Source organism: Homarus americanus, unplaced genomic scaffold (assembly GCF_018991925.1).
Source record: "Homarus americanus isolate GMGI-L3 unplaced genomic scaffold, GMGI_Hamer_2.0 scaffold30108, whole genome shotgun sequence".
Taxonomy (NCBI): Eukaryota; Metazoa; Arthropoda; class Malacostraca; order Decapoda; family Nephropidae; genus Homarus; species Homarus americanus.
This window is the reverse complement of record NW_024748109.1, coordinates 10,505,732-10,523,892: the sequence shown is the minus strand read 5'-3', so window position 1 is coordinate 10,523,892 and position 18,161 is coordinate 10,505,732. Positions and strand designations below refer to the sequence as shown.

Genomic DNA, 18,161 nt, shown 5'->3' with positions numbered 1-18,161 from the left:
TAGTGCAACATTTGAAAAAATTGTAAATGACTATGATCTCACAGCCGATCAAATTTATAATGCTGATGAAACAGGGGTTTACTGGAAGTGTTTGCCCACAAAAACTTTGGCTGGAAACCAAGAACGAAATGCAACAGGTTTTAAGCTTAATAAGGAAAGATTAACCGTTCTTGTATGTGCTAATGCTTCAGGTCAGCATAAAATTAAGCTTTTGGTGATTGGCAAATTTAAGCGCCCACGGGCCTTTAAAGGAATTGTGCACTTGCCTGTGACCTATAAAGCCCAAAAGAGTGCTTGGATGAACAAAGACATATTTCACGATTGGTTTGTTCATGATTTTGTTCCATCAGTTCGTCAGAACTTAAGGAAATTGGGGAAGCCTGCAAATACAAAGTGCCTGCTACTTCTCGACAACTGTAGGGCCCACCCGCATGAATCAAAATTAGTCTCTGATTGCGGGAATATTTATGCATGTTACTTGCCACCAAACGTAACATCATTGATTCAACCCATGGATCAAGGAGTCATTAGGAACTTTAAATGTCACTATAAAAATGATTTTATGACGAAAATGATGAATAAGAATGTCAACCCTACAGAATTTCAATGTAGTTTTACGATCAAGGATGCAATATTTTCACTAGTGACTGCATGGAATGCAGTCACGAGTGAAACACTTTTAAGAGCGTGGCGAAAGTTGTGGCCGAAAGTGATGTTTGCAGATCTAGTGTGTGATCAAGACAAAGATTTTGAAGGATTCCACATAAAGCAGAGGGCATCTGAAGTGCAAGAACTGATGGAGACTGTTAAATTATCTCTGAAAGACAACCCTCTACGCAAGCTTAATGCTGCTGACATAGAAGAGTGGATACACATTGACGATGATATTGAAGTTGCTGCCACTTTCACTGATCAAGAAATCATTCAAAGTATTACAACTCCTGATAAGATTGAAGAAAATTGTTCAGAAGAATCTGGTGAAGAAGACGACAAAGTTGAAGAAAAGATATCTTGGGCTGCTGCAGAAAAGGGCATTGAAACAGTTATTAAATTTGTGGAACAGAACCATAGCTTCAGTCTTCAAGACGTCATGCAGGCACACATGGTGCAGAATAATCATATCACAAAGAAATTACAAAGTCGTAAACAAGGTGATATACGAAAGTATTTAAAGAAAGCAGTGTCAAGCAGTGCAGTAGAAGTTGCAAGTGTTCCATCCACAAGCAGTGCAGCAGACGATATAGAAGTCGTGGAAATCAACGAATAAAAATTTATTTGTTGTTTTGTACTTTGTATTTATAGGAAAATGTTTCGTTAATAAACTACAAATAAATAAGCAATTAGTATAAAATAAATTCTGCTTTCATTTGTTTACTGAATTTTTCTTTTACAATGTTCATTTTTAAACATGATTTCAAACATTACACGCCCCTTTTTTCGTAGTGAAAAATGTTTGTTTACATTTTTGTCAAGTGTTGACTTTATTTTTCTTTAAAACTGCTCGTTTTGATAAATGAAGCATGCTTTACTTGCTTATGAATAAACTCTCAAAATGTACCTGTTCATCTCTTCTTTATTCCTCCTTAAATTTGAATTTTAAAAGTACCGCCTGAGAATCCGGAAAATCCAAAAATCCGGACCGACCCAATCCCCAAGCAGTCCGGATTTTTGGACTTCTACTGTATTTCGAACAATCATTAATTGGACAACTTGAAGCTTGTAACTAGAAAGGCGTAGCCACTGACTAGATGTAGTCGTGGTTATAATTTCAATACAATCCGCCAGGTCTCAATATTCATCGGCCAAAGCTGGGAAGATACTTGTTTCTTAGACTGTTCTGTACACAACTATAACTGACAGGGTATAATTGAGAACAGCTAAAATTGTACTTACTAGTTCTGTTGAAGTTTTGTGCATGTGTATGATCTGTTCAGCTTCATTATCCAAGAGTGTTTGTGGTACAGAACCATACATATAACTCCAATCATCTTTCTTGCTCTTATCTGGAGGGTGGGGTGCAAATCTGAAATTAAATTACTTTTATTATGAAAAAGTGAATGGAGATCCCCTAGGCTTAAAGGCTTGATAGGGATACTGCAGATACAGTAGAATATATTCTAAGTCTTTGGTACAAAAGGAAGCAGTAATGTACAACTGGCACTGCTCAACTTGCTTCACTTTTCCAATTTTACAGCTACAGTGTAGATGAACTGGGGATTACTTGGACATGAGTCATTGACTATTAGGACAGGAGGTGAATGCTGTATCCACTTGGCTGTTGCACACCTTACCCATATTAACAAGCATAGCCCCAATTACAAAAGGGATTCATTCCAGAAAAACTCTTCACAAAACTTTTTATTTTCAGACTCCCACTCCCACTATAAAAGCTGGAGGGTAAAAAAGTTTTATACTAATGCCAAAAGTTCTACAAAATTTGTTTCTTTAATGAAAATTTTTGGTTTATACAATAATTATAAGCTAATAAAAAACATAATAAGTGAAAATACATACAGTACAGTAACACAAATACACCTCAATATATGTTGCCATGCTAAACAGTTGTTGACCATTATAAGATGGGGTTGGGGACTTCAAAAAAGGCATTGTCAGGTGATTGCTCGTATATTGATATTAATAACATATGGAGAAATATAGGTTCCATTCCTGAGACCTGAAGAGCCAGAGTTATCACTCAGAGTGGTTATTTTTCAACTCGTAATTTCAGGTAGACATCAGTAATTTTCTTAATTTTTTCTGTTACATACACACACAATCTTTCATACAGAACTTGAAAAAAATATAAGGTCAAAAACATCAAGAAAATAACTCTTTTCTTATATGTGCGGGATCACACAGAATAGGGTAGGGGGGAGTTGAGTGGGGCTTTTCAGCTGTTCTCTGTCTCATGTCCCATGTGTAGTGACACAATTGCCAAATGGCAATGTAATTTTTTTTTAATCTATTCCTCACATTTACTGGTATAGTATATGTATATTATTTTATGTACAAAGAATAGCTTCATCACTCGATCACTCGAGTTTCGCCATTCCAGGATTGTGCCATCATATCTCGGAATATTGCGAGTTATTGCATATCACTTTTCCATAGCAGGGGCAATGCAGGAAAAGCATTTGGGTAGCAACCATCGTAAAACTGACATTAGCCATCGCACAGCAGTAAATAGTGTTAATTTTTTTAACATCGTACAACTGATCGATCGTATATTGGTCAACACTTATACATTGTTTCGTTTAATGTTGTTTATTAACCCTTTCTATGCGATTGCCACAACCAATGCAGTAAACGCCAGTGTGATCAGTGTGATCACCGCATACTATGTGGCACTGTAATAATTCTCCCAGCCAGATTTTCAATCACATTGCCAGATAGACTCATCCCATTTGACCAACTGACATGTAGGGAGGCAGCCATGACCCACAAATTATCCCTAGGCCTGCCAGTGTCTTCTCAGCCATGACCAAGAGTAGGATGTATCCAGGCACCCCCACCGCACTCTGAGTGCCCACGAAATTGAGGAGCAATTATGGTTGTCTGGTAGTGTTACATATGTGGATGACCCCATGATATGATAATAGTGTGTGTCTATGTGTGTCTGTGTGAGCACACAAATATTAGAAATTCTAGTATGAAAGTATGTGTCCATATATGCAAGTGAGTGATGAAATGAGATGTATTATGTCCAATTTGAGTGTGTTTGTAAATGAGTTTCCATAATTGTGTGAGTGTATACAGGCAGTCTCCGGGTTACGAACGAGATCCGTTCATGGGGATGTTAAGTAGAAAATGCATGTATGTTGAAACACACACTATGTGTATACCTCACAGAAAAAATTTAAAATCCCATAATATCATAGCCTAAATCCTTTTATACATCTAAAAACACTAAATTTAAGAGAAAAGAAGAAATAGAATGACAAAACACAGCAAATGAAAGAAAAAATATAGTCCAGCAAATGAAAGAAAAAATATAGTCCATCAGGTAAATATAATACTGTACTGTAAATTTAAAGTTTAACCTTGTTCATATCAGCAGATGATTTGTAACCAGGGGACTGCCTGTATGCAGATATAAACAATAAAACCCTCTTAATCAGGATGAATTGAGGGGAAATCCAGTTCATATTCAGCAAATTTTTAGATAAAGCTATTTCTGGAGGGGGTTTATTTAATCCAGAAAAAGTCTGGATTAACATAGAAATATTCAGATGGCAATCCGGATTGCCGTCTGGTGCATGTGAATGCCAGCCCCAACCGCTTTGTTTAAAAGCCAGTCATGCTGCTACAGCCCTCGTGTTTGCATCTCTTAACTCCTGTAGACTATTTGTGACTTTGTGGACTAATTACCATAACTTCAAAAGAAAGTCAGAAGAGGGCCAGAAAGGAGTTTAGCTTGAAGGACAAGCAAGATTATATACTGTTAGTTAGTGATTCAAGTGATTTAAAAGTTTTTATATATTTTTGCCACGGTGTAAGTAGATCTGGACTATTTCATGTTAATCCGGACTCAATCCGGATTAACAGAAATTAGTCTGGAGTTGTTTGCCAGTCCGGATGAAGGAGAAATCCAGATTAAGAGGGTCTTACTGTACAGTATTGGTAAAACTCTGTGTGGTGATGCCTTGAGATGGTTTGGGTATGTGGAGAGAATGGATGAGACCAAAAGGTTCAAGAGGTGCATAAGCCTAAATGTAGAGGGGAGGAGAGCCAGAGGTAGACCAAGAATGACTTGGGGTGAGTTTATAAGAAATTACATTAGAGTTAAGGACTTGACACGAGAGACTGCAAGAGACTGTGCAGTGTTGGCGAGCTAAACCATGCAAGTGTGGAAAATGGATGTAAAATGTTGGTGATGGAGATATAAGAACAGAGATAAAGTGATAAAAACTGAAAGTAGATAAATAAAAATAAAATTTTTTATACAAAATCTGAAAAGTGCTTAATATCTCGGTAAAGCTATAACTTTGGGTAGGTATTGACACAAGTGATACAAACCTGATTTCCTTTGAAAGAAAGAGATGTAAATCCAAAAGGTATGCAGCCTCATCTGGTGCAACAAAAGAAAAGGCAACACCACTCCTCCCAGCTCGAGCAACTCTACCTGTGGACGAGAATTATGTTACACTTTATGACTTGCTTAGTTTTTATACAAGTTAAGGCCTTCATCCCACAAGTAAACGGTCCTGGTTTTGATCACCAGTTGAAGTGGAGGATCTGATTCCTACCTTGTGCACTAACCTTTGCACACTCAACAATTAGGTGAGTATACTATGCCTGTATGGTGCATTAACCACTAGCTGTTAAATGATAAAAATTAGGAGTTCAGCATGTATCTTGCCACCCTGCATAGTGATTCTGTAGCTCTGTGGTAAAGCTGATTCATTGCAAGTAAAGGGTCCTGAGTTCTCTCCTACACCAATCCTTTGACAATCAAATATAAAATAGGCACAAAACTGGGTACTGCTGCTGATGGTGGAACAACAGTTCATTGTGCTTTGAGCAAGGGGCAGTCCATTAGCCACTGCAAATTCTGTACTTATTCTTTGTTATACATGATTTAGTTGTGCATCTGACACACATTTGGCTGAGCATTCAAAGTTACACTCATGTTTTTTTGCAAATATGTAATCACAACACCCATAATTCATTTCCCTCAAACAATTATGTAACATTCTCACATCAACATCTCCCAGAAGAAAATGAAGCAATGACAGTGACAAAGGTGCTAAGTGCCAATGGTGGAGAAGAAAGCGAGGAGTCTTGGATAAGCTTGTCACTGGTCAATAGGGTTGGTGCTTACCACAGGATCTGTCTTGAGCACTTAGTAAATAATATTGTAGAACATTGATCAGAACTTAATAAATATTGTTGTAGTGTATAATGCATCTCCATATGCCCTGGTTTATTCACTGATCAGTTGTTTAAGTGCAAAATTAGCCAAATTGAGCCATCATGTATCATAATTTAAAATAGAAATTAGAAATTAAAATGTTATAAGACAAAGGTTTAGTAGTACTGTTAATGCTTTTGCTGTGTAAGTGCCTTGTCACGCCACTTCACCTGTCTCGTCACCTCACCCTTCACAGTCAGTTCACGTTGCAGTGTTACGTAAATTTATTACTGTATTATTTACTTATTATTACTTTATGTATTTATGTACATTTAGAATATATTTTTGTTCACACAGTATTTGTAAACAGATTATTTTATGTGGCTGCCATGGCAAGGCGCAAAAATTGAACAGAAAACAAATAATTTGAGTGACCCAGAGGATCCTTTTTATTGAATTAACTCTCTCACGTACGATGACTTGATTCGCGTCATATTCATGACAAGACCAAGTTCACAGTGACGCAAATTGAGTCACCAAACTTTAAAAAATTTACCAAAAATTAAGTTTTCAACAGAATTGCATAAATTTTTAATGTGTCAATAATAGCAAGTAATTTCTATCAAATAAATTAATTGGTAACTCTCAAGGCCCATACGCAGGGAAGACCGGAACAATAAATGCACAGTATTATCTCAGCAGTCAGATCATGAGTGTGAGTCACGTCCATTTAAATTTCCATAACTCCGTGCAGGCTGCCTCAACTCCTGGATGACAGTGTTTACCCTACTCCCTGAAATAATTTCTTTTTAGTGTTAGAGAAGTGAAGTGATGGTTGTGTAATGTAATATTATTTTCATACTTACAAGGAAAGTGTTTAGTTTTGAAAAGCCTTTACCATATCAGGCGATACAGTAGAACGTCGATATAACACGAGACATGTTCCAAGAGAGGTCGCTTGAAACCAAATTCGCACTAAATCAAAGTGTTGTTTCAATGGAATAATTTACATTGGTACTTGAGAAAACACAAAATACTAAAAAGACTGAGTCTACCCAGATGCACCTCAGCCAATCTCCTAGAATAAACAAAAATTTTTTTTTTTGTAGTACCTGTATTATGTTAAAACAAACACTCATAAATCAACACAGCTAAAATTATGGTACATGAAATGGTCTGTTTACTAGTGAATAGTTTATTATAAAATGTTACCTTTGGTTTGTTTAATAATTATCCTAACAGTGATACAGCCAAAAACAGATCCACCAATCACAATCACCTTTACAACAGCCTTCCTTTACCAAGTATTGCCAGGTAAAATTGCAAACACGAGACCCAAAGTAGGGTCGGTGCATCTTTGGCTGACTGTACATTAACAGGTGCTCAGAAAAACTATTCTCAGTTAGATAAAGAAGCCCTAAGCATTGTATATTGTATTCAGAAATTCAGACAGTTCCTTTACGGCCGGCAGTTCACGTTGATTACAGATCACTGCCCACTGGTTTCCTAGTTCAGACCAGAAAAACCTGTTCCACCACATGCATCTGCCAGACTGCAAAGATGGGCACTTAAGTTGGCTTCATACAGCTACAAGATATAATACAGGAACACGGCTGCTCATGTTGATGCAAGTACATGTCAAGAGTCCCTCTGGCTACAAAAGTGAACTGTGACAGTGAGGTTGTAAATTGCTACTTTGAAACAGACATCCTCACAACTGTAACACATCAAATGACCAAGAAGAAAACTGCAGTAGATCCAATATTATCCAAAGTTCTGAAATATGCTCAGTGTGGATGGCCAAGTACTGATGATTGTGATCCAAGATTACAACCTTTCCTACAGAGTCGAGATGAACTCAGCATTGAACAAGGGTGTGTTCTATGGGGACTTCGTGTCATAATTCCCACTGCACTGCAATGGGACATACTTCGAGAACTACACGAGACACACCTAGGCATGACAAAAATGAAGGCAGTGGCAAGGTTCTATGTATGGTGGCCCAATCTGGACAAGCAAATTGAAGGAGTTGTTTCTTCATATCAGGTAATGTCAATACATGAGGGCAGATCCGCCTACTGCACAAATTCATCCGTGGACTTTTCCATCCAAACCTTGGTCAAGACTTCATGCTGATTTTGCAGGTCCAGTTTCAGGAAAGATGTGCTTTGCACAGTAAAGCCACCGATATTGACGGTTCGACCAACGACGATTCATATTTAAAACCCTAGTTAATTTAGGACCCAATTCAATTCACATCATTATTTTATCCGTATTTCCGACGAAAATATAATAAAAAATAAATAAAATAAAATTTTCATATAAATAATAATTAAATCCCAATATGTATTATAAAAAAATAAAAATAATGCAAAAAAAAAAAGGAGCTCAATGTGCAAAGAAGCTGCCAGGCAAGGGAAGCTGCTGGGCTATATGAGCGGTAATGCGCATCACCAGTAAACAAGAGTCGGAACTTGGCGGTCCCATTGCTTTCACGCATCTGAACAGGAGAAAAACTTTCTCAGGTTTCTTATGGCAATTTTTTGCGTCCCTATTCAACATGAGCAAGAGAGCAAGTGATGGTAGTTCTGGTTCAAAAGCTAAAAGAAAGTGGATAAGCTTAGCCGAGAAACTTGATGTGTTACAACGATATGAAAAAGGCAAGAGGTCTGTGGATATTTCGCGTGCTTTGGGGATGGCAGAATCAACAGTGAAAACTATCCGTAAAATTGGAGAAAAAATTACTGAAAGTGATCTGTCTACAACTCTGTTAAGTGCAAATAAAACCTGCCAAAGCAGGAGTGGGGTTATGGAAGAAATGGAGAGAATTTTAAGTATATGGACTAAAGACAAAATCAGACGCATACTCTGAACACTGTAATTATTCAAACAAAAGCCCTAGCATTGTTTAATGATCTTAAAAATTCAAGTAAAAGTGAAAGTGCTAAAACAGAAGAGTTCAGTGCGAGTCGAGGCTGGTTTGCTAGGTTCAAACAACGCCACGGATTACATAATTTAAAAGTCACTGGTGAGGCAGCAAGTGGTGATTCATCTGCTGCTGCTGCTTATCCAGAGAACTACACAAAATAGTCGAGGAAGGCGGCTACTTGCCCAGCCAAGTTTTTAACGCTGATGAAACTGGACTATATTGGAAGAGAATGCCTTCCCGGACATATATTTCCATGGAAGAAAAAGCTGCACTAGGATTCAAAGCAACGGAAGATCTTATCACACTCCTCTTGGGTGGTAATGTAGAAGGTGACTTTAAACTCAAACCTCTCACAGTATATCACTCTGAGAACCCTAGAGCATTCAAAGGTGTGTGTAAACAAACTTTACCGGTACAGTAATTTGCGGTCAAACAATAAAGCATGGATGACAATGACTCTTTTTGTTGATTGGTTCAAAAAATATTTTTGCCCAGCATTAAAGGAATACTGTGCCAAGAAAAACATAACACACAAGGCACTGCATATATTAGATAATGCTCCAGGCCATCCAGCTCACCTAAATGAATTGTCTGAACATGTACAAGTCGTTTTTCTTCCACCGAATACCAAGTCCATGCTTCAACCTATGGACCAAGGCGTTTTATCATCATTTTAAGGCCTATTATTTATGCCGAACCATGTCTCAACTGATTGGAGAAAGAGATGGTGCTGGAAAGCCGTCCATAAATGAATTTTGGGGTGGATATCATATTCTAAAAGCTGTTAAAAACATTGGACAGTCCTATGGAAGGAAGTAACAGATGACAACATGAATGGTGTGTGGAGGAAATTGTGGCCGGAATGTGTAAAAACCGTCAAAGGTTTTGAGGAAACCATGACAAACATTCAAAGAAATATTGTTGAGCTTGCCAAGTACATTGTAGGATTTGAAGATGTTGATGAAGAGGATGTTCAGGAGCTGTTAACCAGTCACGAAGAAGACCTAACCAACGAAGAACTTATACAACTTGAACAAGAACAACATGACCAGATCACAAACACACCAACAGATACCCCTACCTCATCTCACAAATGTATGACTAAGCATTTGGCAGAAGCATTTGCTCACATGGAGCAAGCGATGAACATATTTTCTGAAATGGATACATTAACAGAACGAAGTATTAAAATAAACAGGGATGTGAAAAATGCATATGACCTCTACATGAAGCTGTATAATGAAAATAAGAAAGCAGCTGTGCAAGGTTCTTTAGACAATTTATTATTCGAAGGCCTAAACCATCAACCTTGGCTACACCATCAGCTACAGCTACACCATCTACTTCAGCTACACCATCAACATCAACTACAGCTACAGCATCTTCAGCTACAGCACCAGCTATACCATCAACTTCAGCTACACCATCAACATCAGCTACAGCATTTTCAGTTAAAGCATTTTCAGCTACAACATCAGCTACAGCTTCAGCATCAGCTACAGCATCAAATGCAGTAACTACAGGTTCATTAACAACTTCAGCAACAGCTATAACAACATTATGGAAAGCTACAGCTTCAGCCAGAGTTGAACCTGATGACTTGACAACTTCGTCATCAGGGTAAAAACTCACACAACATTGACTGTCCTCATGTTTTCAACTTTACCACCACTGGTGAGTAGAATTTTTGTTTTAAATTCAGAAGCATTAACTAAAACATATATGAAGAGTAATAAGTGTTGCTTTCATATTCTTATGAAGAGTAATGACGATATGTTTTCACATGTGTGTGCACTTACATACGTTGGCATTGCGCGGTCTCACTTTCTTTTCTTTACCATTAGTGGTTAGCTACTTCTATTGTTCCATTTATTAACATTGAATAACATTACAGCTGCTCCTCGACTTACGACGGGGTTAGGGACCCAAATTCAGGTCGTAAGTCAAATTGGTCTAAAGTCGAAAATGCTTAAATAATACTGTACATAGAAAATCTAAAATGGGTGTCGCTTTTTCTTCTCAGCACCACAAAACTCTCACTTTTAAGCTTGCAAGACATTTTAAAGTGAATTACAAACGAAAATTTTGTCAGTACACAGAGCAATCACTAACGTTGGGACTCGAAAATATGTAATTTGAAAAAATTTTGGTACGACTGAGGCGGTCGTATGTCCGTGTGGTCGTAGGTCGAGTATGTCAAAAGTCGCGGAATAGCTGTACTTAAAACATATACAGTATTCATTTTTTTACATTAATTTTACTACAGCTACAACCAAGGTCTTATTTTCTTCAGTTTTATATGTAGAACCAGTCAGTCACATGTGTAAACATTAACAAAAACAATGCTGTCTCGTCTCCTCGTGTGTTTTAATATTCTACGTATTATTAATGAATTGTATTGTTCATTTTGCACACATAAACATGAATTCAATCAAATAGACATTCAGTAATAAACAATAATGAATCTTTTGTACATAAGAGAAATGACGCTGTTTCCATGACTGTGCACACATAAACGTTGCCCTTCTGCCGTCTCACTTTTTCCTTTACCATCAGTGGTTACTTCTACTGTACATTCATTAAATAACATTAATTAAAAGAAACACTTTTTTTTACATTATTTTTACTACAGCTATACAACCAATCTTATTTTCTTCAGTTTCAGATGGAGAACCATCGTCCCGGATGAAAACGCTGATGACAACAATGACATCCCATCTCCTCTTGTGTGACTACATATTACAGTTAGGTTAGGGTAAGGTACGTTTCACTAATTTTGCAGCAAAAAATGCATGACTAATGATTGTATTAAACCAAAACCTATTAAAAATATTTTTTGAAAGAAAAAATGTGATGTCTGATATGCAATTCTCTCTCTCTCTCTCTCTCGTGAAATGTACTTTACCCTAACATAACCTAACTTAACTTTACATAACCTAATCTTTACCTAACCTAACCTAACTTGGATTAATCTAGAAGCCATTTTACGAACTGGCCAAAATGACTACCCAGTTCATGAGCTTAGCCATTAAAAAAAAGTAAGAAAGAAGATAGGACGGGACTGTCAACAGTGGGCGTCTTGAGGGTACAACAGGCTGACATAATCTGAGAAAGGTGTTCCACTTCAGCAGTTCCCACCACTGCTGATCCGTCTTTACGTGGTAGTAGATGGCGGATGAAAGGAAGACTTTTGGCACCAAGAACGCTCCAAGTTTTAAGGCAGAAACAATATGAGTCATCGACATTGTACACAGGGAGAGCGCTGCGTGCTGCCCTTCAGCTGCTCAAGATGGACATCAACACTGCAGGTAATTTATTAAACAACACTCCGTTACTTTATTCCTAAATATGAACTTATACTCATCAACCTGAATTAGATTTGGGCTTCCATTAATTAAGGTAACACCTGTATGGTCCTGTAGCTACCTGGGAATTAATGTACCTGTATATATAACACCATCCATCATCACTACATATAAAATTACCCATCACAACTACATATAAAAACATCCATCATCACTACATATAACACCATCCATCATCACTACATATAACACTAAACATCACTACATATAACACCATCCATCTTCACTACCTATAACACCACCCATCATCACTACATATAACACCATCCATCATCACTACATATAACACCATCCATCATCACGACATGTAACACCACCCATCATCACTACATATAACACCATCCATCATCACTATATATAACACTATCCATCATCTCTACAACACCATCCCTCATCACTATAGTAATAAACAGAGCTTCATATTTTTGTCATTTTCTTTAAATTCCAACCTTATTAAACAGTAATTCTTTCTGTATGGTCAAATTTTGAATTGGCCTCAGTGAGAGAGCTGTTAGGGTCAGTACATCAAAATGGTGTTCGGACGCACTGTAACCAAAGTGTCAAAGGTGGAGGTGAAGGGTTGCAAGGCCCAGGTGAAGGAGAAGGGCCCCGATCTCACAAACTACAGAACACAAAACACAAGGCTCAAAATAACAAGAAGAAGGTAACCACCACTTTCTGCCATGTACAAAAGGACCAGTACCTGCCATGGGGAGACTACATCTTCACCGGGAAAAAGACAGAGAACAACAAGAAGCGCTGAACCTTCCCTTCTCATATTAAAAAATAATAATAAAAATATTAATTGATTTTGTTTGTATTATTTATGCTTTTATTATTTTCATCTATACGCGTGCTGTTTTCTGATTTACATAATATTTAGGTACAGCAGTTTATTTCACTGCATCTCCTTATTTACCCCGTAACTGGACTTACAGTCTCCAATCGCTATATTCAAAACAAATATTTGGCATCAAACTCCGTAAGTGAGCCTGTAATCTAGCCCGTAACTTACAGCACCTCAACACAATCAACCCGGATATAGTAGTCGCTATATGTTTTTATAATGCTTGTTAGACTTGTTTTATCATAGAATAATGAAGAAAATTTTTTGTACATCAACATACTAAAATACAATATTACAGTTTGTCTCTTTAGTCTATTTTTTTTTACGTTTATTAGAGGCTTGAGTGTTAATATTTCTCTCTCTATGGAAGAGATGCAGCTTTTATCTTCTTACAACTTTTCAAGTAATTTGTACCAAAATAGAAGATTTTTATTGTCCACATTTAGGGTACATTTTTTTTATGACTGACTAAACTTGCAGATAGACCATATTAGTGTGGTATAGCTGTAAATATCCTTCAGTAATGAAATCCAAATATGAGGTCAAGTGAACATTTTTGCCTTGACTCTGCCTTTGTTAGGGCCAAGTTATAACAAGTTATTCTGCCAAGTATCCAATAAGTACCCATGACTCAGAGTTAAATAATACCTAACCTAATCTAAGTTCATCAAAGCTAACAAAAAAAAGGGGTAAAATGGTAAAGCATTTTTTTTCTTGAAAAAGAATTATATTCAGAGGTTTTATATTCGATACATTTAGTCGTGATTTTTTTTGCTGTAAAATTAGTAAAATGTATCTTATCATAACAATACCTAACCTTACCTAATCTTACCTTATCTTACCTCATCTAACCTAACCTAATGTTACCTAACCTAACCAAGTCGCAACGCCATGACACATTAAGTTCTCTAGAAAATTTTCAATTTCTTTTTTAAAAATACATTTGCAGAGAAAACAAACTTTTGATAATAATCTCTCCAACATATTTAGGCTAGGTGGTTAGTATATGGGACTAACCTGGGAACGAAGTTATTTCTATTACTGTTTATTTTCTTACTTTATTTTCATCAGTGTGTTCTGATATGATGCTGTTTCCATGAATGTGCACACATAAACGTTGGCCTTCTGCCGTCTCTAACCTTTTTCCTTTACCATCAGTGGTTACTTCTACTGTACATTCATTAAATAACATTAATTAAAAGAAACACTTTTTTTTACATTATTTTTACTACAGCTATACAACCAATCTTATTTTCTTCAGTTTCAGATGGAGAACCATCGTCCCGGATGAAAACGCTGACTAAACAATGACATCCCATCTCCTCTTGTGTGACTACATATTACAATATTATTGATTTATATTGTATAACAATAACCATTATTTAAAGAATATTGTTTTTATTTTTCATTAATTTTCCGGTGGGGGGGGGAAAAAAAACATAATTGATAAGGTCAGATTGGGGAAAGCATCTAATTATTATTGCTTTATTTTAATGGTAATTAAGGATGCATGATATGACAATTCACCTTGCACTGCAATATTGGAGACACATTACCACATTATTTGAGGCTTTACTGCACTTGTAGATGCTTACAGTAAGCATCCTGAAGTAGTTCAAATGAAGAGTACAATGGCCGAGGCTACGGTAAAGGTTCTCCGTGAGGTTTTCAGTCGACACGGATTACCTGAGATTCTTGACACAGATAATGGCCTCCAATTCACTTCAAGAGTTTTCTGATTTCTGCTTAACAGCCGGTATCTTGCATTGTACATCTGCAGCATATAAACCTTCTACGAATGGTCAAGCAGAAAGAGTAGTTCAAGTACTTCAGCTTTACGCCGCTGAAGTACTAAAGCAAAATGCTGAGACTGTCCTACAAAGATACAGTGGTCCCTCGGTTAACGAACACAATCAGTTCCAGCAGGTTGTTCGTTAACCGAAAAAAATTGTTAACCGAAACCATTGTTTCAATGGGTTTTTGGGTAATTGGTTCCAGCTCACCGAAAATTGCCTAAATTCAACAAAATGGTAGAAAAGTTCACTTACTTTGAGGTGTGTATGTAGAAGGCTCCTGGATGATGATGATGATGATGATGGGAATTAGAATGGGGTGGAGGGAGAAGGAAGAAGAGAAGGCAATGGGGTGGAAGAGAAGTCACCCCATGGCACCATTTCACCCATAAAATTTTAGTTCTCTTGGTGTATTTCAAGATTATTTTTAAATCAATACTGCACTGCATTATATATTGTCAATATGTAAAATATATTTCAAAATGACCAATAATTTGCTTAGAAACACAGAAAAGCATTTAGTTGAAGAGAGTCTCAAGCAAGATGTTACCTCCAGTGAAAACAGAGAGAGACTAACGCCTGTTTGCTGTGTTAAGAGGCTACGCGCATTAAACTAGTCACTTTACCTTCAATTATGTTCAATAATTGTTAAATGATAAAAATTGAATATTAAACTTTAAAATTATTGAATAGTATAAACTTCGATATTTACTAAAATAGTAAGGAATTTAAGCCCTAGAACCGATTAATGTATTGGCGGATTACTGGTTGAGCTGCCAGTGCAAGTTAAAACATGTTGAGGTCGGTTGAAGAAATTCGTTAACCGAATTAGAATCTTATGGGAGGCAGTTCGTTAACGAAATTTTCGAATCGAGCGTTCGTTAACCGAGGACCACTGTACATGCTTTATCGATCACTTATTCTACAACAGGAATCGCCTTCTGTGCTGCTGATGGGAAGGAAATTGCTCACTGCTGATTTAATATTTCCATCTTTATGAAGAAAGTGGAAGTACTATAGAACAAGAGTCCATGGCGAACCGAACTGTTTCACGTGGCTGCGTGTGTTGAAATTGTGATTCAAGAGAGGAGAAATTACCAAGAAAAAAAAAATGGGTGCAAGGTAAAGTGGAGAAAGTGCTGGAGAAGGGCACTACTTAGTGAAAGTTCATGATGGCTATGTAGGAAAGATACATTGACCAATTGCTGAAGTGTCCTCAAAGATTAAATGAGCAAATGGTCCCTGAGGAGGCTTTAGTACTGGTAGATGAAAATTCAAATAATGAAACCAATAATTCATATTCAAATCCTATTCCGAATGTGCTTCCAGATATGTATCCTATAGTGGAATAGAGCCTCAAATAAGTGAAAATGAAAATGCAAGTCCTACAGTTTCAGAGGTTTTGGGGTAATTCCAAAGTTCTCCTAATAAGACTGTACCTTCTCCCAATGAGCGACTAGCTGCTTCCAAGAGATATCCAGAAAGGCAAAGAAACCCTCCTAGATATGTAAATGACTACTGTATACAACTTGAATATTCTTTTAATTTATTTTAGTGTCTACAACTCATAATATACAGTACTATACTGTAACTTACTACAATTACTGTAGTTTCCTATACAGTATTGCTGTGCTTTATTTTGTTAACATTCCTTATAAGATGATAGTTTAGTTTATATTTTTTAGGATATGTTTCCATTTGATTAAGTTTCTGACATTTTTGGTTTTAAAAGGAGGGATAGTGTTATATATTGCTGTACAAATAATGGTATAAAGGAATAATTTATATTATTACAGCAACAACTTTATTTATTTACTTTAAATGTTGATTGTTTATAAGTAGACTCACTGTAGGGAGGTGGATTTAAATGGAGACTCACTGTAATGAGAGCAGGAAATAAACATGGGATTTAGACGACTGTGCCTCAATCTCTCCTACATAAACAGCCCTAAGAAATAGAGACACCACACTACCAAGGGCAAAACAACGTGACGGTTTAAAAAAAAAGCCAGTTTTCAGGTAAAATTGGTTTCTTGAAAGCTGGCTAAATAGTCTGGTACTTGTACAGTTCTTTTCTAATGATATTTGGTGCCCCTTTTCCATTCAATACAGTAGTAAGGGTTGTACTTTGACTGATAAATACAGATGTTGATAAAAGATAAAACTTACCTACTCTATGAACAAACAGTTTTGGTTTTGCAGGGAAGTTGAAATTGATAACATTGTCTAGCAGGGGAATGTCAATACCACGAGCTGCTACATCTGTCACAATCAGACATCGAACCTGTGAACCATTACCAAATTATTTTTTTACAATATACAACAGCTTTTTCCTGCATAATAAAAGGTTGTTATAAACAAGTGCAAATACACACAGTCATATATCCTTTCCTTCACTATCATTAACTTTTATCATTGTAAAAGATGAATTATGCTATGACACAACTATTTCATAAGTTCCCAAATTTGCTTTACCTCTATCATTTCACACAACACATCATCATCCATCAGGAGTACATCTTTCCCTTAAAATCACTCTTGATGTCATGGTCTCTGCACACTGTTGTTTTCTAGCCCTCCCATGGAAGTCCATATTTTATCCCTATCTTTATGTCACCTGTTTGGTCTTCCCTCTATATCCTCCCATCCACACCTGAATTATACATTCTTTCACTTGATAACTTTTCAGTACGTTTATACAAAAAAAAAAATATGAAGAGTTTGTAGAGAACTCTTAACATTGGTTGAGAGCCATGTAGTCAATACTATACTGTAATGAGAATGAAATGCTATTCAGTATATATTTATCAAAAGAAGACTTGAATTATAGTAAAATAAAGATTTGTAACTGAAATTTAAACAATGAATTCTTAATTAATGATACAAATATGGATATACAATACCTTTTTTGTTTGGAACTTGGCAACATTGATCTTTCTGGCAGCTGGGTCTAATGCAGAGTAACAGTAAGTGTTAGGAATATTTGCCATATCCAGAGCCTGCCAATAAAAAAATTCAGATGTTACTGATAGGTTTCATTACCTTTTTCATTCCTTATTCAAACTACCTCCCTTGCAATATCAACTAACAAGGCATTTTCATATTAGGGAAATTCAACCTCCCAATCCAAGCAAAATAAAAGAGTTGAAGCCAGCCACATAAATGCTGAAACTAATACAGCACATTTACAATTAATACTCCTGGGTTTAAGTTGGCATTCTCCTGTAAGAAGCTCTGGGGGCTGGGCTGTTACTCACCTCACAACACTAGGCTGCACCACACAAGATAATTGTACATAATAAGCCAGAGCAAGCTCGCTATTTGAAATAAAAAGGTGGAATTTGTTGCATTAGCATTGGAAATAAATTATCTACAA

The 18,161-nt window shown here is 36.6% G+C and overlaps 1 protein-coding gene across 1 annotated transcript in view; it reads right to left on the bottom strand.

The window, feature by feature from the left end:
- LOC121880004 (ATP-dependent RNA helicase DDX54-like) overlaps positions 1–18,161 on the bottom strand; it is a 157,859-nt gene that overhangs the window by 81,887 nt on the left and 57,811 nt on the right. Inside the window, exons 8-11 of the mRNA XM_042386900.1 lie at positions 17,689–17,784; positions 16,955–17,069; positions 5,017–5,122; positions 1,894–2,023 (exon numbers count right to left, since the gene is read on the bottom strand). Of these exons, the coding sequence (XP_042242834.1) occupies positions 1,894–2,023; positions 5,017–5,122; positions 16,955–17,069; positions 17,689–17,784 (447 nt within the window). The remainder of the gene's footprint in view (positions 1–1,893; positions 2,024–5,016; positions 5,123–16,954; positions 17,070–17,688; positions 17,785–18,161) is intronic.